This window comes from Lepidochelys olivacea (assembly GCF_965140295.1).
Source record: "Lepidochelys olivacea isolate rLepOli2 genome assembly, chromosome: 12".
NCBI lineage: Eukaryota > Metazoa > Chordata > Testudines > Cheloniidae > Lepidochelys > Lepidochelys olivacea.
Genome location: NC_140422.1, coordinates 4,825,280 through 4,847,325, shown reverse-complemented (window position 1 = coordinate 4,847,325; position 22,046 = coordinate 4,825,280). Strand labels below are relative to the sequence as shown.

At 53.6% G+C, this 22,046-nt stretch overlaps 1 protein-coding gene across 1 annotated transcript; it reads right to left on the bottom strand.

Moving 5' to 3' along the window:
* Nucleotides 1-6,162: 6,162 nt before the first annotated feature.
* On the bottom strand, nt 6,163-21,739 carry AGRP (agouti related neuropeptide). Its single transcript, XM_084644997.1, has 4 exons — nt 21,716-21,739; nt 10,844-11,031; nt 9,236-9,330; nt 6,163-6,677 (listed from the first exon to the last, which is right to left on the bottom strand). The coding sequence occupies exons 2-4, from the start codon at nt 11,016-11,018 to the stop codon at nt 6,486-6,488; spliced, it is 462 nt and encodes a 153-aa protein (XP_084501123.1). The 5' UTR covers nt 11,019-11,031; nt 21,716-21,739; the 3' UTR covers nt 6,163-6,485.
* Nucleotides 21,740-22,046: the final 307 nt, after the last annotated feature.

Here is a 22,046-nt window from a genome sequence, read left to right as displayed (position 1 = left end):
GCGAGTGGGGGGCGGGGGAGAGATCCCGGCATGCGCCGCGCGGGGCCGCCCCCAACCAGCCTAGCGCCGAAGGTGCGAGAATCATTGGCCGAGGAGCCCCCAGGGAGGGGGGGCCAGGGGGCGGGCTGGAGGCAGGGGAGGGGGCGGGGCTGTTGCAAGGGAGGGGTTGATGGGGGCGGGGGTGGAGGCAGAGGAGGGGGCGGGGCTGTTGCAGGGGAGGGGTTGATGGGGGCGGGGTGGAGGCAGGGGGAGGGGTTGATGGGGGCGGGGTGGAGGCAGGGGGAGGGGTTGATGGGGGCGGGGTGGAGGTAGGGGAGGGGGCGGGGCTGTTGCAGGGGAGGGGTTGATGGGGGCGGGGTGGAGGCAGGGGGAGGGGTTGATGGGGGCGGGGTGGAGGTAGGGGAGGGGTTGATGGGGGCGGGGTGGAGGTAGGGGAGGGGGCGGGGCTGTTGCAGGGGAGGGGTTGATGGGGGCGGGGTGGAGGCAGGGGGAGGGGTTGATGGGGGCGGGGTGGAGGTAGGGGAGGGGGCGGGGCTGTTGCAGGGGAGGGGTTGATGGGGGCGGGCTGGAGGCAGGGGAGGGGTTGATGGGGGCGGGCTGGAGGCAGGGGAGGGGGCGGGGCTGTTGCAGGGGAGGGGTTGATGGGGGCGGGGGTGGAGGCAGGGGAGGGGGCGGGGCTGTTGCAGGGGAGGGGTTGATGGGGGCGGGGGTGGAGGTAGGGGAGGGGGCGGGGCTGTTGCAGGGGAGGGGTTGATGGGGGCGGGGGTGGAGGTAGGGGAGGGGGCGGGGCTGTTGCAGGGGAGAGGTTGATGGGGGCGGGGCTGTTGCAGGGGAGGGGTTGATGGGGGCGGGCTGGAGGCAGGGGAGGGGGCGGGGCTGTTGCAAGGGAGGGGTTGATGGGGGCGGGGGTGGAGGCAGAGGAGGGGGCGGGGCTGTTGCAGGGGAGGGGTTGATGGGGGCGGGGTGGAGGCAGGGGGAGGGGTTGATGGGGGCGGGGTGGAGGCAGGGGGAGGGGTTGATGGGGGCGGGGTGGAGGTAGGGGAGGGGGCGGGGCTGTTGCAGGGGAGGGGTTGATGGGGGCGGGGTGGAGGCAGGGGGAGGGGTTGATGGGGGCGGGGTGGAGGTAGGGGAGGGGTTGATGGGGGCGGGGTGGAGGTAGGGGAGGGGGCGGGGCTGTTGCAGGGGAGGGGTTGATGGGGGCGGGGTGGAGGCAGGGGGAGGGGTTGATAGGGGCGGGGTGGAGGTAGGGGAGGGGGCGGGGCTGTTGCAGGGGAGGGGTTGATGGGGGCGGGGCTGTTGCAGGGGAGGGGTTGATGGGGACGGGGGTGGAGGTAGGGGAGGGGGCGGGGCTGTTGCAGGGGAGGGGTTGATGGGGGCGGGGGTGGAGGTAGGGGAGGGGGCGGGGCTGTTGCAGGGGAGGGGTTGATGGGGGCGGGGGTGGAGGTAGGGGAGGGGGCGGGGCTGTTGCAGGGGAGGGGTTGATGGGGGCGGGGGTGGAGGTAGGGGAGGGGGCGGGGCTGTTGCAGGGGAGAGGTTGATGGGGGCGGGGCTGTTGCAGGGGAGGGGTTGATGGGGGCGGGCTGGAGGCAGGGGAGGGGGCGGGGCTGTTGCAGGGGAGGGGTTGATGGGGGCGGGGTGGAGGTAGGGGAGGGGGCGGGGCTGTTGCAGGGGAGGGGTTGATGGGGGCGGGGTGGAGGCAGGGGAGGGGGCGGGGCTGTTGCAGGGGAGGGGTTGATGGGGGCGGGGTGGAGGCAGGGGAGGGGGCGGGGCTGTTGCAGGGGAGGGGTTGATGGGGGCGGGGGTGGAGGTAGGGGAGGGGGCGGGGCTGTTGCAGGGGAGAGGTTGATGGGGGCGGGGCTGTTGCAGGGGAGGGGTTGATGGGGGCGGGGGTGGAGGTAGGGGAGGGGGCGGGGCTGTTGCAGGGGAGAGGTTGATGGGGGCGGGGCTGTTGCAGGGGAGGGGTTGATGGGGGCGGGGTGGAGGTAGGGGAGGGGGCGGGGCTGTTGCAAGGGAGGGGTTGATGGGGGCGGGCTGGAGGCAGGGGAGGGGGCGGGGCTGTTGCAGGGGAGGGGTTGATGGGGGCGGGGTGGAGGTAGGGGAGGGGGCGGGGCTGTTGCAAGGGAGGGGTTGATGGGGGCGGGCTGGAGGCAGGGGAGGGGGCGGGGCTGTTGCAGGGGAGGGGTTGATGGGGGCGGGGTGGAGGTAGGGGAGGGGGCGGGGTGGAGGCAGGGGGAGGGGTTGATGGGGGCGGGGTGGAGGCAGGGGAGGGGGCGGGGCTGTTGCAGGGGAGGGGTTGATGGGGGCGGGGGTGGAGGTAGGGGAGGGGGCGGGGCTGTTGCAGGGGAGAGGTTGATGGGGGCGGGGCTGTTGCAGGGGAGGGGTTGATGGGGGCGGGGTGGAGGTAGGGGAGGGGGCGGGGCTGTTGCAGGGGAGGGGTTGATGGGGGCGGGCTGGAGGCAGGGGAGGGGGCGGGGCTGTTGCAGGGGAGGGGTTGATGGGGGCGGGGTGGAGGTAGGGGAGGGGGCGGGGTGGAGGCAGGGGGAGGGGTTGATGGGGGCGGGGTGGAGGCAGGGGAGGGGGCGGGGCTGTTGCAGGGGAGGGGTTGATGGGGGCGGGGGTGGAGGTAGGGGAGGGGGCGGGGCTGTTGCAGGGGAGAGGTTGATGGGGGCGGGGCTGTTGCAGGGGAGGGGTTGATGGTGGGGGCGGGGGTGGAGGCAGGGGAGGGGTTGATGGGGGCGGGGGTGGAGGCAGAGGAGGGGGCGGGGCTGTTGCAGGGGGCGGGGTGGAGGCAGGGGAGGGGGCGGGGGTGGTGTTGTTGAGGGCGGTGGGTGTCGCTCGCCCTGGTGTAAACAGAGGTGTGTGCTGTGCTGTGCTGTGCAGGCTCAGGCCTGCATGTGGATGCCCCTCTATGTGTCTCTTTGTGTGTATTAGAGAAGCACAAGAAAATCCTGCCTGCCCTGTGGAAGTAACATCTCATTCCCCGCAGTGCCCTGAGCACTGTGCGCGTGTTGCATCAGCTGCTCCGCCGTCCGTCACCCGTGTAAGCGCTTTGAGGCAGGGACCGTGTATTAGCATGTACAGCAGCTCCTGCAAAAGCCCTCCCATCCTGGAGGCGCCTCAAAGTCCTCCTGGGACCCTGAGAATTAACGGAGCTGTGCAGAAGGCGGAAATTCCATTTCACAAACTATTTCAAGATTTCAAAATGTGGCTTCATTATTTCAAACAAAAATTGAAAACAGTTGGTTAAAAAATGTCCCAAAAGGATGTTTCAGCATTTTTAGAATTTTCCCCCCTCCCGCTTGTTCTCCAAAATTTTGATGAAATTGACACAATTTCACAAAGCGTTTCAGTTTCAACAGAGCTGCATTCTCCAGTGGAAAGTGGTTCTTCCGAAGTGTCTCCAATGAGCTATAATAATAATAATTAATAATAAATTGACTTTCCTGCCATGCTGTAGCCCTGTCTGTGCCCCTACGAGTATGCTCAGCATCTTCTGTGCCCAGTCTGGGCCTCTCTTAAGTCAATTGTGACTTTTTTGTGACATACACAAATAGGGTGAGAGAAACACTAAGTTCATTTTCACTTGTCGGTTTAGATTAGTCCTTGCAAGAATACATTAGGCACATTACTATTTGTCCTCCGCAGCATTGGCTTATATTATACACATGCTAACCAGTTCTTTCTTCCTGGCAGAATTAGCCTTGGGTGCAACAGCAGTTGTGGGAGAGGGGATCTCTCACAGCGTTTGTACCACTTTAACAATTTAGAAACCGATGTAGTTAAATTGGCACCATCCCCTACTGTGCACACGGTCACACCAATCTAAAGGTGCTTACATCAGTATCCTCACTTTGTATAATGAGCCCGGTTGGTAGATTCGTTATATGGCTCCTGGGTTAAGTCTCAAGGAGCTAATATAATTCCTGGTTTTAAGAAAGGGGGGGGAAGCGATCAGGGAAAATACAGGCCTGTTAGGTTGACTCCAAGTGTGTGCAAGGTCTTGGAAAAAATCTGGAAAGAGAACGTAGGAAAGGGCATCCAGGGGAATGATAACTGGGATAAAATTTAACATGGTTTTACCAAAGGTAGATCGTGCTAGACCCACCTGATCTCCTTCTCTGAGAAGATAGCTGATTTTTCTAGACAAAGGAAATGCAGTAGGTCTAATCTACCTGGATTTCAGTAATGCATTTGATAAAGCAAAGATTTTTGCTATAAGCTTGAGACTTATCAGTTGGAAGTGACAGAGGAGAAGAAAGACCTGGGTGTATTGGCTGATCACAGGATGACTATGAGTCACCAAGGTGGCCATGAAAAAGGCTAATGCAGTCCTAGGATGCATCAGACGAGGTATTTCCACTAGAGACAGGGAAGTGTTAGTACCATTATACAAGGCACTGGGGAGACTCATCTGGAATACTGTGTGCAATTCTGGTCTCCCATGTTTAAGGAAGATAAATTCAAACTGGAACAGGTTCAGAGAAGGGCTACTAGGATGATACGGGGAATGGAAAACCTAACTTATGAGAGGAGACTCAAAGAGTTTGGTTTGTTTAGCCTAACCAAACGAAGGCTGAGGGCAGATATGATTGCTCTATATAAAAACATCAGAGGGATAAATACCAGGGAGAGAGAGGAGTTATTTAAGTTAAGCACCAATGTTGACACAAGAACAAATGGATATAAACTGGCCATCAACAAGTTTAGCCTTTAAATTAAGCTAAGGTTTCTAACCATCAGAGGAGTGAAGTTCTGAAACAACCTCCCAAGGGGAGCAGTGGAGACAAAAAAACTAACTTGTTTCAAGACTGAGCTTGATAAGTTTATGGAGGGGATGGTATGACGAGACTGCCTACAATGGCATGTAACCGATCTCCGACTGCTAGCAGCAAATATCTCTGATGGCTGGTGATTGGACACTAGATGGGGTGGGATCTGAGTTACTAGAGAGAATTCTTTCCCAGATGTCTGGCTGGTGGGTCTTGCCCACAGGCTCAGGGTCTAACTGGTCGCCATATTTGGGGTTGAGAAGGAATTTTCCCCCAGGTCAGATTGGCAGGGACCCTAGGGGGATTTTGTCTTCCTCTGCAATGTGGGGCACAGGTCATTTGCAGGTTTAAACTAGTGTAAATGGTGGATTCTCTCTAACTTGAAGTCTTTAAACCATGATGTGAGGACTTCAATAACTCAACCAGTGTTTAGGGGCATAGGCGCCGACTACTAGGGTGCTCCAGCCCTGGAGCACCCATGGGGAAAAATTAGTGGGTGCTCTGCACCCACCAGCAGCCAAACTCCCCTGACCCCCATCCCACCTCCTCCCCCTCCCCTTCCCCTGAGCGCGCCACATCCCCGCTCCCCTGCCTACCTCCCAGTGCTTCCCTCCGGCTGCCGCCAAACATCCATTTGGCGGCATTAACACACTCGGGGAAGCAGTGGGGGAGGAGCAGGAACATGGCACGCTCAGGGAAGAGGCGGGGCCGGGGTGGGGATTTGGGGAAGGAGTCGAAATATTGCCAGGGAGGGGATGAAGTTGGGGGGCAGGGACTTTGGGAAAGGGGTTGGAATGGGGGTGGGGAAGGGGTGGCAAGAGGCGGGGCCATATGGAAGGGGTGGAGTGGGGGCGGGACGGGGGAGGTTGAGGACCCAGGGGAAAGAGGGGAAGTTGGCGCCTATGGTTAGGGGTCTATTTCAGGAGTGGGTGGGTGAGGTTCTGTGGCCTGCAATGTGCAGGAGGTCAGATTATCATGATGGTCCCTTCTAGTCTTAAAGGCCACAGTCTATGAGCCCGACAGGTCTGCTCTACATCACCGTGGTGGCCTTGTGAGGATTTTCTTGAGGTCATCTGTTATCAGACATTATTGTATGAGACCATCTGTGTGCCATGGAGGATTGCTGCTCCCCCGAAACAGGAACCACTTCTGCTTTCCAGCTGCACCACCTCCAATGTGGAGAGAGCACTTTGTGAAATTCCACAGACTCCCATGCCACAGGCAATCTGGTGGAAACAGGACACAGATGACCTGGCTCTCAGCACTCGCATAAGACTGATAGCCCCTGCCTTCCCCAGCAGTCATCTCTCTGAGAGATTTCAGAGCAGCAGCTGTGTTAGTCTGTATTCGCAAAAAGTAAAGGAGGACTTGTGGCACCTTAGAGACTAACCAATTTATTTGAGCATAAGCTTTCGTGAGCTACAGCTCACTTCATCGGATGCATACTGTGGAAAGTACAGAAGATCTTTTTAATCAGACACAGGGAGGTCTCTGTAACACGCTTCTCGCTAATGGGCATGAAGATATTTGCTGTTTCCTGCTAAAGGAGAATATCCCTGTGAGAGGCAAAGAAAAAGCCAGGGGCAGAACAATTGCACTTGGTGACCCTATTTACTAGCAGGTCGTTTATTGGAACTGCAAAGGGTACACGGGCGTAAGGGAACCCGGTTATTAATCCAGGGAGCGAGAAAAGGGGGGCCGGGGAGCACGCCAACGCTAGTTCTTGCCACACAGGAGCGTGGCGCTGATTTTCCTGCAATAGCAAAAGGCATTGAAGAAGCGGCAGTAGCAGGTGGCACAAGGATCACAGCAGGGGAGCTGGTGCCCAAGGCAGGATTCCAGCAAGCGGACACATCTGCGGGGAGCGCGCTCCTCTCGGCCCTGAGCCTCCAGTGCAGCAGACAACACCTGCAGGAGGAGCAAAAGAAAAGGGGTTTCATACAGGACAACCATGCACATGAATGGCGAACCGTTCAGTGTGTCCTTGGGACCCCCGTCGGCATGCTGTGTGAGGGCGGAGGTTTAAACATTTGCTGTGCTTGCACTGAAGTTGGATTGATTTGGGGGTGCTGCACGTTGGTTTCATCAGGTCTCCAGAAAGGGACATGGAGCAGGTACACAGGCATATGCCAGAACTGGCTCCGCGGGGGAAAGAGAGTGCCCTGAAGATGATATCCATTTACAGAGGGTCTGAACCACAATGTCACGGTATGTCCCCATATCTCCAGGGAAGGGTACACAAACCTGGTGAGTCTGGCCTGGAAGTCCAGGCCCCGTATTCTCTGCAGCAAAGTCCCCAGACTCTGGTGATATTGGGTGGTAGCTTCAGATAAAAGTGAGGTTTGTAGATGTAAGCAGTGTCAGGATGAGCTCCACCCTGACATCTGGTGGTGAGGTGTGGCAAGTTGTGGAAAAGAACTTCAGGGGCTGATCTCATTTGCATAGGCACACCCACCCCACCTAGAATGAGGCCATAGCTGCCCAAATGGTCACTTTGGCTGCTGTGGGATCCCCAGTGTCTCTGTTATTGGGGCAGGAAGAATAAATTGTTATTACCCTGATTATGGGAACTGTGCTTGGAACTGTACGTGGCCTTTTGCTATGATGGAGGGACTCACCATCAACTAAGTAGCACTTGCTAGGCAAGGGTCATGGGTTCCAAAACTCTTGAATTGAGACAGGTTGGGGGCAAGTATTAATACTTGGTGGTATGAGCCCCTTGGTGAGGGGCTTATGTGCTAATTGCACTTCCTCCTCTCTCCACTGTGGAATATCAGAGCTAGTTTTGATTCCATCAGGAGTCTAGTTACAGGCTGCGGAGCTCACTGTGGGCTAATGGTGCACCAGCACTGAGGCTCCCCTAGTACAAGCTGGATTCACCTAAGAGCTGAACTGACTAAGAGCTGAAATCACGGAGTGTTGTGTTAAGTAGTGGGGGAGCCTGAAGAGATATGGTGGAGCAGTTTGTGGGATGGCTGGAGCGCCTTGTGGACAGGCTGGTGGAGCAGTTCATAGGACGGCGGGAGCTGCTGGTGGGACGCGGAGTGGAGCAGTTCATGGGACGGCGGGAGCTGCTTGTGGGGTGGCTGGTGGAGTGGAGTGGAGCGGAGCGGAGCAGAGCAGGAGCTGTGGGGTGGTCAGCTTCAGATCATGCAAGGTGTCTTTTACTCCCACCCCCATCTCCACCCAGGTTGGGAGGTAAAGCTCTGCAGATAAACTTTTGAACTCTGGGGCTGCCCTGACCAGGGACAGAGACTTTTGAGTCATTGGACTTTGGGTGATTTGGGGTTGCTGGACCCAAGAACCAAAGGGAAAAGGGCATGCCCCAATTTGCTTGGGGTGGGTTTTTTGCTCATGGGTTGTATTATGAATCCTGTTGGTGGTGTTTCCCCAACATAATGCCACATTGTTTCTCTCTGTTATTAAAAGGCTTTTTGCTACACTCAGACTATGTGCTTGCGAGAAGGGAAGTATTGCCTCTTGGAGGCGCCCAGCGGGGTGGTATATATTTGTCCCAGGTCACTGGGTGGGGGCTCGAGCCAGTTTGCATTGTGTTAGTGGAATGGATCCCCTAGATATGGAACCCGGCCCTTGTTGCTGCCAACTCTGACGGGCAGAAGGGTTACATAATGAATTAACCATGTAAACAGATAGTGACCCAATCCATGCAGCAGCCTCCAGACTGGTTATCTTGTTATTGATTTCAATTTATTTTATACTCGCCTCACATTTTAGTTTTCAGTGGATTTCTGTATTGACAACCCATAACACACCTCAGCAGTTGCCAGGCATGGGAGAGCTGAAGGTTTTAGCATCGGGGATGATAGAGATAGTTAGGGCTTGGGGCACACAGAGACTGTGAGGAGTCATTTGCTGGATGTTTCTACTAAAATGATCAGCGGTGAGACAGTGACCAATACTGACATTTAAACTGTCATCTTTAGGTTTGGGAATGAACATGTCATTGAGCTGAATGGTGTAATTTGCACCTCACACAGCGCTTGTCTCAGGCTCTCTACAGACTCAGGCAGACAATCCTGCATCTGTTACACTAGAATCATGTGTAAGATTTTCTTCACAACCATGAAAAGTAGCAATGAAATCTCAGCTTCTTGAGCACAAGAGCATGGCAGGGAGTGAATTGCTCAGCGGTAGACCACTGGCCTGTGCTCTGCAGGAAGTCAGACTAGGTGATCACAGTGGTCCCTCCTGGCCTAAGAATCTAGGAATCTGTGACATGTCTCAGAATTCATCTAGTCTGGTAGAATCTCCTTCCTTAGAGGTTTTTAAGGTCAGGCTTGACAAAGCCCTGGCTGGGATGATTTAACTGGGAATCGGTCCTGCTTCGAGCAGGGGGTTGGACTAGATGACCTTCAGGGGTCCCTTCCAACCCTGATATTCTATGATTCTATGATTCTAGTCAGTGAGACGATGTTAGTAACCCCCCAGGGGTCATAGGAAGTTACCTCTGGCTCCAGTACACTGGCTTCCTGCATGAGGTCCTCATCAGCTACACGGAGCTCCATAGCCATCCTGTCAAACCCAGGTCTTGGTAAAGTCCCTGTGGAATACAGACAGGGTGAAGGACGCTGCTGATTGGCTCCTGGGGACTGGCTGAGCCAGAGCTCCACTCTGACCCGACACCCCCTGCCCCCCCCCCACACACACACTTCTCTACAATCCAGAGTGAAGGGGGACAGGGAGAGATTAAATGGTCACAAATGTCACTAAACAATGATGAGCCTCAGAGGTGCAACGGACTCACCAATCTGGGACAAGTCTAAACACATACAGAACGGCTCCCATCTGCCCACCACCTTCACTGGGTGCGGCCTGCAGATCTCAATGCCCCAGGCTGAGTCCCATGGGAAAGAAGCCCCCAAGATCTCGATCATGCCCTTCCTGTGTTAGCTGGGAGCCGGTTGCACTTCTCCTGTCCAACAACTCAGAACCCAGGCGCAGGAGTGACAGAGCCAAACAAGGGAGAAAAAGTCCAATATTGTTACACTCTTAGTTATTGTCAGTCACAGACGCAGTAAGGAGATCCTGCAGGGCAGGAGGGGATCTCCATCACCGCCCAGTGCTTCCTGCAGATCCCCGTGCACAGGGGATCGAGAAGATCCTGCAGCAGGAGGGGATCTCCATCACCGCCTGGTACTTCCTGCAGATCCCCATGCATGGAGGATAGGGGAGATCCTGCAGGGCAAGAGGGGATCTCCATCACCGCCCGGTGCTTCCCACGCAGATCCCCATGCTCAGGGGATAGGGGGGATTTCTGCAGGGCAGGAGGGGATCTCCATCACCCCCGGTGCTTCCTGCAGATACCCACATACAGGGGATGGTAGGATCCTGCAGGGCAGGAGGGGATCTCCATCACTGCCCAGAGCTGCCTGTAGATCCCCGTGCACAGGGGATCGAGAAGATCCTGCAGCAGGAGGGGATCTCCATCACTGCCCAGTACTGCCTGCAGATCCCCATGCACAGGGGATGGGGGGATCCTGCAGGGCAGGAGGGGATCTCCATCACTGCCCAGTCTTCCCTGTAGATGCCTGTGCGTGGGGAAAAGGGGGGATCCTGCAGGGCAGGAGGATCTCTATTTACCTCATAGGATAACATGCAGTAATTTGCAGAGTCAGCCAGGTATCAAGTTACAAGTCTGGGCGTGGCTATGCTAATTAGGGGATGCAATGTTGCCATGGAAATGACTAAGCTTGTGAGGGATGCTGTGCCAACCAGGGACCGACTGTGTTCCTGCCTTGTGTGAGCGAGCTGGGGCAGGAACAGAAGGGTGAGCCATTTCTCCTGACACACCAGACCCTGGGTGTGGTTCTGAACATCACACCCCTCGAGGGAAGCTGGGCTCTCCCAGGACGAGGGGCTGCGTTTCTTTAAATGGTTCCGCTTTTCCTAGGCTCATAGACTTTACAGCCAGACAGGACCGTCAGGATCATCTAGTCTGACGTCCTGCCGATGAACTGGAACGAAGCAGCAGCACTGCTTGTGGCCACTGCCATGTGCCAATTAGCTCACTGCTCATTGCTCTCATCGGGGAGGCAAGGCAGCTCAACACTCACCTGCGGGCCCCACGGGTGCCTCCTTGAATTTCTGCAGAAGGCTGGGGTAGCTGGACTTCTCTGCCCCATCCAGAATGGGGCGCAACTCTGACAGGTGGCTGCTGCTGAGGTCAGAGGTGAGGATGGCCTGGATTCCCTGCAGCACTCCCCAACCCAGCAACAGCATATTCAGCATGATCCCCCAGAACCTGCACAACAGGAGGAGGATCAGGAGCTGGGCACAAAGGCCGAAGTTCAAAAAGTCCGCTCTGCGGGCTGAATGATAGGACATGGCTTAAACACAAGCTCCATTCCCTGGTAAATTAATCACTGAACTGATCATCTCAGGTGGACACTGTACTAAGAGGGAGGGTGCCTGCCTGCCTGGCTGGCTGCACGGCAAACAGGCAAGGCCTAGAGTCGCTCACCATGTTTATTCACTTGAACGAAAGACGAAGAGCCTGAGCACTGGGAATGGACTCTGGATACGGTACCTGCACTCGGTGGTGGCAACTCTCCTGATTTCATCATGAGTCTCATGATTTGTGTTGTATTTCTTAAAGCCCCAGCTGCTGGAGTCAGCTGATCGCATGAGAATCTTAGCTTTCATCAAAAAAAGAAAAGTAAGCTTCCAGCCTTCCTGGTTGCAAAGAAAACCTTGGAACCATGAAGTGACTCCCCTAAAGGCTCAGGAACTAGAAGACAGATAAAAAGAACCTGGCTGGTGTTTTCAGGCTGAGAAGATCCCATTTCTCTGGTTTGCCTGAATACCCAGACAGGCCTGCCATGGCTTAGAGAGGAGTCCACTCTGGCGGGGGGCACCTGGCCTAGCTGCTACTTCCAGGTTCCATGACTTTGCCAGCTGCCCGCCAGTCCTGCCTTGTGATTCACACACTGCTGATGGAAGGCAGCCTTTGGCCTGGGTGAGCTGCACAGCTTCACAGATGCAGCTCAGGCCACATTGTTCTCTGAGAGGATGAACAGTTTCCAATGAAGGGATCCCCAAATCTAGGAAATAGAGGGCCTGGGCACCCCAGCCCTGACTCGCTAAAGAAAACAAGCATTGGCGTAGGGGACTCCTGAAGCCCTCTATTTCTTCACTGGAAACCGTTCATCCTCTCCGAGAACCATGCCACCTGAGCCGTGTCTGTGAAGATGTGCCGCTCACCCCGCATGTGTAACATACCAGGATACAATCCAGACTAATGAGCCGCTGTGGCACCCGTGCCCTGCAGCCTTGGGTGCCCCACAATGCCTTGCTGTAATAGCAACTCACCAACAGCCTTCTAGCATGCAAGCCACGCCCCGAGTGTCCATGTGTGACTGCAGCCTGACAGCCACACTTGGGTTACATTCCGGCTCTCAGTGGCCTTGGTTATACTGCAGGGTTACCCCAATACACCCCAGTCTTAGATCTTCCTCCAGAAATGTATGTCCTGTACCACCCAGCCCTCTCCTGGACAATACAAGCTATGTTAGGTCCGTTATTTCTTTAAAAGGAACACTATGCACACAACTTGCCACCCCAAATGGAGTTTCCCAGACCCTTCAATTTAAACGCACTGGATTAGATAAAACAATAAAACAAGTCTGTTAATTAGAGAGAGAGATTTTAAGTGAGCACAAGGAATGAGGCATAAAAGTCAGAAATGGTTATAAAGAAAATAAAGATAAAACTCTACTGGTGCCTAACTCAACAAACTATGTTAAATTCAAAGCAAAGTTTTCTCACCACCTGCTTTCAGCAGTCTGACTGACCAAACTTCTTATGGCAGGAGCCCACCCCTAGTCCAACAGCTGCTTCCTTTATATCCCTTCAGGTGCAGTGAATCAATGGGCAGGGGGAAAGCGGGGTGTCCCTTGGGGTGTTGGTCCCTCTTATTTATAGTTTCAGTACCCATTTTGAAAAATATTTTCAGCTGAGAACCAGGAGACAAAACGTCTGTGTGGAAGGATGTTCCCTGCAGCTTTGTTCTCACCTGTTTGCACTTCCTTTGTCTCCCCTTCCTGCTTGATGACTCAGTTTACTGCTTAAATGCACACTAAGCAGAGCACATGTTCCTTTATTTGCAACAGACCCGTTTGCCAACCCCATGTGTTAATAACACCATACAGTGGAAGCTCACAGCTTCACTTACAATCTTGCCACACGTATTTTCCCAGGACGATACTGACCAGCAAGTTACAAGTTTTCAAAGGGTACCTTACAAGGCATACTTTGTGCAAAGGTTAGTGTGTCAGGTGTGAATACAGGGGAGCATTCAGTCACATCGTGTTGTCACAGGATACATCTGAGTTGTTTGCTGGTGTCCACTGCCTGCCTCATTAGGAAAGCTATTGTCCTGGTGGGCCAGAAAGCTCCATGGGACAAGCAAACAGACCTGCTGGTGAAGAGGGATTATGAGGCCTCCGATCCAGCTCTCAGAGCCATTCCATTGGTGTGATCACTTCTAAGGCCACTCTCCCTGGAGTTGCCTTGGGCTAGGCACCCTTTCTTCCCAATTTTCCTGACAAACTGGGGTCACCAGGCATTGACTTGAGTCAATAAGACAAATGCAGACACCTCGACTCACTCACAATAGAGACCGCTCTGGTTCTTGGTGCCTCTTTTTTAGGACATCTCGTGTGATGTCCCCTGTGTCTCATGCTGCTCTCCCCAGATGCTGTGAAGAGAAAGACTCAGCTCCATACCTGGGATATGGACTGCAAGTCCTGTACCCAGGACCTCACAGCTCCATTCAGTGGGAGACCCCGAGCAGCAGCCTTCTGTTAGGGAACTGATCTTGGCAGCCTCCAGTTGCTCAGTGAGGAAACGCAAGGGGGTTGTTTCCTGCTAAGGTACAACTGCAGGGCAGGCTGCAAGCACCCCTTCCTCGAGCAGCCACAGTGACTGGGTGGCCAGCCAGTGACAGGCCTCCTCTCTGCCTGTTTGCACCACGTCACAGTGAAAGTTGCCTCTCCCCAGGGGATTTGGTCGAGGTGGTGTCCTCCCATCGGGTCTGTTCTAATGCCGGTAAATGCTTGGGGGGGGGGCGCTCATCTGGGGCAGTCCCTAGAGTTCTTGCCCACTTCGGCTGTTTCACAAGTGGGTTCTCGCCCTTCCCAGACAAGTGTCTTGCTTTTCTCCAGAGGGCACAGCTGGTTCAGTATGGGGGCATTCATCCCATCCCCAAGAGGAGTGGAGCCGGGGAGAGTGCGTGTGCTGCTTCACGGCCTTTGTCCCTCTCACTACCCATCTTGCACCCCCTCCTGAGAGAGGACTCCATGGTGCAATTGCCCCAGCCCCCAAGCTCAGTGCTGACCCCTCAGAGACACCTCAGACTCCCATAAATTAGACACATTCTCTTCCAGGGGCAGGCTGTGGGGCAGGGCAGGGACAGGGAGTGGGCAGGCTGTGGGGCAGGGCAGAGAAGGGTATGGGGCAGGGCAGAGAGGGGGCATGGGGCAGGCTGTGGGACCAGACAAGGAGGGATGTAGGATAAGCTGTGGTACTGGGCAGGGAGGGGGATGGGGCAGGATGTGGGTCAGGGCAGACGGGGCATGGGGCAGGCTGTGGGACCAGACAAGGAGGGGTAGAGGATAAGCTCTGGGACTGGGCAGGGAGAGGGAGGGGGCAGGCTGTGGAGGGGGCATGGGGCAGACTATGGGGTGATTCCCGGCAGCCTGTCCCACCCCTCACGTCATCTTTGATTCCACACAGCCCACCACTCAGATCATCCCTGATTCCCCGCGGCCTTCCCTCCACAGCGTCCCCATACCCCGTGCCCTGCCCTTCATGTGGTCCAGGATTCCCCAGGGCCAGCCCCTCACATTGTCCCTGGGTCTCTCACGTCTCACCTACTCCGAGGCAAGGCAGGGTAAAAGGCTCCCATCTGCTTCTCTCCCTGCAGGTGCAGATGAGGCTCAGCTTGCCTCTGCACCTGAGTGTCACACACAACGTGGGGAAAGCTCCTAGGGGAGCAAAGCAATAATGGGGGGCCAGAACGGAGTTACTTAAAGAGGAAACCGAGGAAACGTTGGCAGCGTGGGTAACAGAGCACTCGGGACGGGGCGGTTTCCCAAGCAGATAAATCAGGCCAGAGGTGGAGGAGGAATTTCTAAGATTGGAAGTGAGGGAAGAACCCAGGAAGTGAGGCGAAGAAAATGGGATGGAACAAAATAGACACCGAATATGGGGGGACCTTCCTGCCAGGGCATCGTACTGAGCCGGTGAATTGTCTCCTCAGGGAAGCATTGGGAGACTAGTTCCTTGGCATATTTAAAACAAGCCTAGGCAAAGCCCTCCAGCTCCCATTCCCACCCACCACCTGTGGGTGCATCTCAGTCACCTGTTGCCTCTTCTTGTGATCTGGACCAGGAGCTCTTTGGGCAGGAACTGGCTTTTCCCTGTCTGTCTGTGCAGCACCTGGCACAATGGGCTCCAGCTCCTGGACCAGTCCTTTTGGGCACGACTGCACTGCAAAGAGAACACTACAAAGTCCCTCAGGTGGCAGAACGCCCGGCTGCCCCTGGGTGGATTAAAGGGTTCCACGCAGGGCTGACTCCACCTTTCTTTCACTTCTTTGACCCCTGCACCCAGGTATCATGGAACTAACTCTCCCTTGCTGCGGCACATCGGGGTGGTTTGAAAAGCCATGTAATCAGCACTGGAGTGGGAATCACACGGAGCCCCCGGCTCTCTGCAGTCCAGCTGTCTCAGAGCAAATTCACCTGTTCTCTTGTAGCGTTTCCATTCCCAGCAGAATTTCCCCACCCCGTTCACTGTAGAACTCCCAGAGCTCTGCCCTGCTTCCAGGAAACCTCCACAATAGAGAGCGTCTGAGGAAAGTCACCATCTGAGAGCGGCATGCAAAGCCCTGTGAAATGCATATGCACACCCGCACTCCATCTCCCCAGGAGTGTAACACCACTGCACCCACAGCCCGGTCACCATGAGTTTGCATACACCTTCCCACATAACCCTCACATGCCACAAGTCCTAGACAGAGCACAACACAGCTTTCTTAACATGGTCACGGGGCTTACCGGGCTCTGCTCTGCTGATCTCTCTGGGAAAGATGCTGTGCCTTTGTGTCTAGATTTCCCCTCTGCTAGCTGAGTGGGGTTTATATTGGCTTTCTGTAATTAAGTACTTCAGCCACATGACTGTGCTAACCTACCAAGTAGGTGGGCTTCTCTGCAATTAGATCTATGAACATATCCTTCCCCAACTGAGGGAAGTCCGGGGCCGGGGGGGGGGAGAGAATTTGCTTCTCTACACCCTGCCAAGCTCTGGCTCCAAGAAGGGTGACTGGCTCCCTCACTGCCATACGCATCAAATTCAACCACAGACTCACATTGCTTCAAACAAGCCCCGTCTCGGCACCAGCTACTACATGTATGGATATACTGCAGTCTCAGAAGCATGGTCCTCATGATGCCAAAGGCAGGCATTATCCCTGCCATGACCCTGTTGGGAATCCTGCATTTGTTTCTGGGCACCACCTAACCAGAAATACAGAGTCATCCAGAGGGAGTTAAGAAAAGAGCAACAGAAATTGGCAGTGTGAAGGAACATCTAAGGAGCTAAGGGCCAGACCCCAATTGGTATAATCAGTGGTGCTCCACTAACTCCAATGGTGACTGGCCCCATTGACTCCAAAGGAGAGACCTCAATTTACACCAACTAGGGATCTGGCCCTTAGACTCATAGACTCCTAGACTTTAAGGCCAGAAGGGACCATTATGATCATCTAGTGCAGAGGTTCTCAAACCGTGGTCCATGGACCACCAGTGGTCTGTGAGCTCCATTCAGGTGGTCTGTGGATAGTCCCTTCTAGGGTGTGCACCTGGGCGGCCGCACATGAGACAATGAAGGGCCACCCCCCTAATTAGTGGGGCCACACCTGTGCTAATTAGGTGCCTGGACCCTGGAGAAGACCCACATGTAAGATGAGGTGGTAGCCTTGGGGGGGAATAGGGGGTAGGTGGGAGGGGGCAGTGGGGTGAGAAGAGGGGTTGGGGGGAATTTGGGATGTGCAGGGCTGTAGCAGCCAGAGACTTTCCCCAGCTCCAGGGCTGCGGCTGCCGGGGAGAAACAGCCCTCCTTCCCAGCCCCAGCTCGGGGGCTGCCGTGGTGAGGAGAGACCCCCTCCTTCCCAGCCCCAGCTCGGGGGCTGCCGGGGCGGGTAAGACTACTGATATTAAAAGATGAGTCATGTGCTTTTATTTATAGAACAAAAAAACGTTAATTATTATTGAGTTTTTTATATAGCGCTTTTATCCAAGGCGCTTCACAATAGTTAGCTAACGGTACAAACAACATTTTGAAAGAGCATTAAGTGGTCCGCGAACCCTCAGCAATTTTCAAGTGGTCCGTGAACAAAAAGTTTGAAAACCACTGAGCTAGTGTGATCTCCTGCACATTGCAAGCCACAGAACCTCACCTGTTCATTCCTATAATAGACCCCTAACCTCTGGCTGAGATACTGAAGTCCTCAAATCTTGATTTAAAGACTTCAAATTACAGGGAATCCATTTACTTTAGTTTCAGACCAGCAAGTGACCCTTGCCCCACCCTGCAGAGGAAGGCAAAAAATGGCCAGGGCCTCTGCCAATCTGACCAGCAGGAAGTTCTTTCCCAATCCCAAATATGGCGATCAGTTAGGCCCTGAGCATGCAGGCAAGATCCAAACACCTGGGAAAAATTATCTGCAGTAACTCAGAGCCTTCCCCAGCTAGTGGTTCATTTCTGGCTGTTGGAGATATTTGCTAAAAACAGTCACACTGTAGGCCATATGCCATGGTAGGCAACCTCATCATCCCATCCCCTCCATAAATGTATCAAGCCCAGTCTTGAAACAAGATAGGCTTTTTGCCCCACCACTTCCCTTGGAAGGCTGTTCCAGAACTTCACTCCTCTGATGGTTAGACACCTTCGTCTAATTTCAAGCCTAAACCTGTTGGTGGCCAGTTTATATCCATTTGCTTTTGTGTCAACGCTGGCCCTTAACTTAAATAGCTTATCTCTCTGCCTGGTGTTTATCCCTGTGATGTATTTATAGAGAGCAATCGTATCTCCCCCTCCCATTTTGTGGGTTAAACAAACCAAGATCCTTAAGTCTCCTTTCATAAGACAGGTTTTCCATTCCTCTGATCATCCTAGTAGCCCTTCTCTGCACTAGTTCCAGTTTGTCTTTATTGAATTTTATCTTGTTGGTTTCAGTCCACTTCTTCCATTTGTCAGAGTCATTTTGAATTCTAATCCTGTCTTCCAAAGTACTTTCAATTCCTCCCAGCTTGATGTCATCCACAAATTTTTTAAGCACACTCTCCACTCCATTATCCAAGTCATTAATGAAAATATTGAATAGTACCAGACCCAGGACAGACCCCTGTGGGACCCCACTAGATACACCCTCCCAGTCTGACATTGAACGATTGATAACTACTCTTTGTGTTCAGTGCACCCACCTTATAGTAATTGCATCCAGACCACTTTTCCCTGGTTTGTTTATGAGAATGTCATGTGGAACTGTGTCACGAGCCTTACTAAAATCACATGTAACCCAGCCCTGAATCATGGCTGCAGCCTTATCCCTTTTCTCCTCAGGGGTATGGGTCCTGAGTTCATATGTAAAGGCACCTGGTGCCTCCACCCAAGGAACCCCCTCCTAATGCATAGAACACAAAGGGCTTGTCCCTGGAGAAAATATTTAACATACAATCTCATACAGAGGAATCATAGAATCATAGAATATCAGGGTTGGAAGGGACCCCAGAAGGTCATCTAGTCCAACCCCCTGCTCGAAGCAGGACCAATTCCCAGTTAAATCATCCCAGCCAGGGCTTTGTCAAGCCTGACCTTAAAAACCTCTAAGGAAGGAGATTCTACCACCTCCCTAGGTAACGCATTCCAGTGTTTCACCACCCTCTTAGTGAAAAAGTTTTTCCTAATATCCAATCTAAACCTCCCCCACTGCAACTTGAGACCATTACTCCTCGTTCTGTCATCTGCTACCATTGAGAACAGTCTAGAGCCATCCTCTTTGGAACCCCCTTTCAGGTAGTTGAAAGCAGCTATCAAATCCCCCCTCATTCTTCTCTTCTGCAAGCTAAACAATCCCAGCTCCCTCAGCCTCTCCTCATAAGTCATGTGTTCTAGACCCCTAATCATTTTTGTTGCCCTTCGCTGGACTCTCTCCAATTTATCCACATCCTTCTTGTAGTGTGGGGCCCAAAACTGGACACAGTACTCCAGATGAGGCCTCACCAATGTCGAATAGAGGGGGACGATCACGTCCCTCGATCTGCTCGCTATGCCCCTACTTATACATCCCAAAATGCCATTGGCCTTCTTGGCAACAAGGGCACACTGCTGACTCATATCCAGCTTCTCGTCCACTGTCACCCCTAGGTCCTTTTCCGCAGAACTGCTGCCTAGCCATTCGGTCCCTAGTCTGTAGCGGTGCATTGGATTCTTCCATCCTAAGTGCAGGACCCTGCACTTATCCTTATTGAACCTCATCAGATTTCTTTTGGCCCAATCCTCCAATTTGTCTAGGTCCTTCTGTATCCTATCCCTCCCCTCCAGCGTATCTACCACTCCTCCCAGTTTAGTATCATCCGCAAATTTGCTGAGAGTGCAATCCACACCATCCTCCAGATCATTTATGAAGATATTGAACAAAACCGGCCCCAGGACCGACCCTTGGGGCACTCCACTTGATACCGGCTGCCAACTAGACATGGAGCCATTGATCACTACCCGTTGAGCCCGACAATCTAGCCAGCTTTCTACCCACCTTATAGTGCATTCATCCAGCCCATACTTCCTTAACTTGCTGACAAGAATACTGTGGGAGACCGTGTCAAAAGCTTTGCTAAAGTCAAGAAACAATACATCCACCGCTTTCCCTTCATCCACAGAACCAGTAATCTCATCATAAAAGGCGATTAGATTAGTCAGGCATGACCTTCCCTTGGTGAATCCATGCTGGCTGTTCCTGATCACTTTCCTCTCATGCAAGTGCTTCAGGATTGATTCTTTGAGGACCTGCTCCATGATTTGTCATGTGTCAGCCAGAGCACACATGAATAAAACAGCTATCACAATCTCCAGAGTAATAAAACAGTATCCAGAGCTTTATTAGGTCTGGGGAATTCAGGGATACAGGACAATGGGGGAAAAAGAATCCGGATAAGAAAAGATAAAAACAACAATACATAAACTCTACCCCTCCCAACATTTACAGCCAGTACCAACCATGCTGTGCTCCCTCCTCACACCTCTCCAGGCAAATAGTAAACTTAGGCTCAGGTTTTGGTGGGTGGTGCAGCACTGAAGTTGATGGTGGGCTTAAAACAAAATATCAGAATAAACAAGGGTGTTCTTACAAAGTATTCCCACCAAGGATTGTGAGGTCATCCTTGGGGCTCTCTGGTCTGGAGTCCAATGTGTAGTTAGGCGGGCTCATGGTAGCCTGACTATTACTCTCCTCAGCCTCCTGAGGTTCTGGTCTCCGCTAAGATGACACTGTTCAATGTCCCAGAAATCCCAAAAGGACCCAAAGTCTTCCTTGGGGTAGGAATGTGGAGGGGAGAAGGGTCCTCTCTGGCTGTGATGCTTCTTGCCTTGCTATGCTCCAAACACAGCCAAAACCGAAAGTAAAATCAAACCCATTTATCTCTGAGTTCTGGCTCATGATTGGTTTTGGTAGTTCTGTCTCTGCCCTGAACCCTAGGCAATCTGGGAAATGGAGTCCTGAACCTTGGCTACCATTGCTGCTGTAGTCCAGGGATGATTCCCCTAGATGATCCATATGGTATTTCAGGAGCACCCCTTCCAAAAGGCCTATACATGTCTACTGCTTCCCCCTAGCCACGAGGCTAGAAACCCTGTCAAAGAAGGAAATTAGGTTCTGCATGATTTGTTCCTGACAAATCCATGCTGACTATTCCTTATAACCCTATTATCCTTTAGGTGCTCGCCAATTGATTGTTTAATAATTTATGCCAGTATCTACCCAGTAACTGAAGTAAGGCTGACTGGCCTATAATTCCCCAGTCCTCTTTGTTCCCCTTTTTAAAGACGGGTGCTGTGTTTGCCCTTTTCTAGTCCTCTGGGGAAATTCTGGGGGCTCCTGAACTAATGCAGATTGCTCTTCCCACTCCACCTTCAAGCGTACCCCATAGTCTAAACTAAGGTGGGGGCAGTCGTCAGCCTTCTCACCAACAAAGCACTCAATTGGGCTTCCCCATGACTGGGACGCCTTCCTGCAAGCCTTCTCAACCATCTTTGATGACCTACATCACATATGGTGTGCAGAGGCTGCTCTCCGGAAGCATGAGGACATGATCTTGCCTCCTGCCCACCTCAAAAGAGCTTGGGAAATGGACCAGCCCTGTCCCAGTGGTGGGGTAGAGTCTGGGCATCACCAGAGCTCCATGCTTTGGAACCACCACCCCCAAGCAGAATCCAACCCAGGAACCAGGGGGTCTGTCTGCATTCCCAATTGCTGCTATGATTGTGGGTCTTGGGGCAGGTGTGGTAGATCCCCCTGTAAATGGTGATGATAGCATCCATAAAGTTGGCAGTAGCCCCAGAGTCTAAGGCAGTCCAAACCCTCCCAATCCCAATCTGGCCAAAAACCATCCCAGACCTGGTGGAGGCGATTGATGGGGTCACCCGTATCATCAGGACTAGTGACCAAAGAAACCATCCCCCTAGAGACCGTAGCGGAAGGCACTAGGAAACAATATGCTTTGATGTGATCCACTCTCCGTTCTTCCCAATAATTCTTGGCATTGCTTGGTTGGAGCAGCATGACCTATTTTCTCTTGGTGGTGGAGGAGCATTAGCTTCCCCTCCAAATATTGCCAGAAAGATTGCCTCAAACAAACGAACAAACCAACCTGGTGATCTGCACCACAGGCCCCAGGATTGGATAAGATGCTTGGAAATGAGACCCCAGACAGGGGGACTAGCCAGAAGGAAGCAGCTCCAGACCAAAACCTCGGCTTCTCAACAGGTACTGAGACTACCTGAATGTATTAGAAAAGAAAAACATAGATTCACTACCGCCACACAGGGACTATGACTGTTCAATAAACCTACAGTCCGGGCAAAGGCACCCAGTGGTCAGATAAACACCATGTCTGAACCAGAGCTGGAGGCACTATGTGTGTATAACCAGGAAAATCTATCAAAGGGCTTCATTTGAAGATCTACCTCGCCAGTGGGGGC

Excerpts from the sequence above, each read along its gene's own strand:
- AGRP (XM_084644997.1), bottom strand. The coding sequence starts at position 11,018 with ATGCTGAATATGCTGTTGCTGGGTTGGGGAGTGCTGCAGGGAATCCAG. Across the intron at positions 9,331-10,843 it reads GGCACCCGTGGGGCCCGCAG|GGACTTTACCAAGACCTGGG; the intron begins GTGAGTGTTGAG and ends TGTATTCCACAG. Across the intron at positions 6,678-9,235 it reads CCAGTGTACTGGAGCCAGAG|GTGTTGTCTGCTGCACTGGA; the intron begins GTAACTTCCTAT and ends CTCCTCCTGCAG.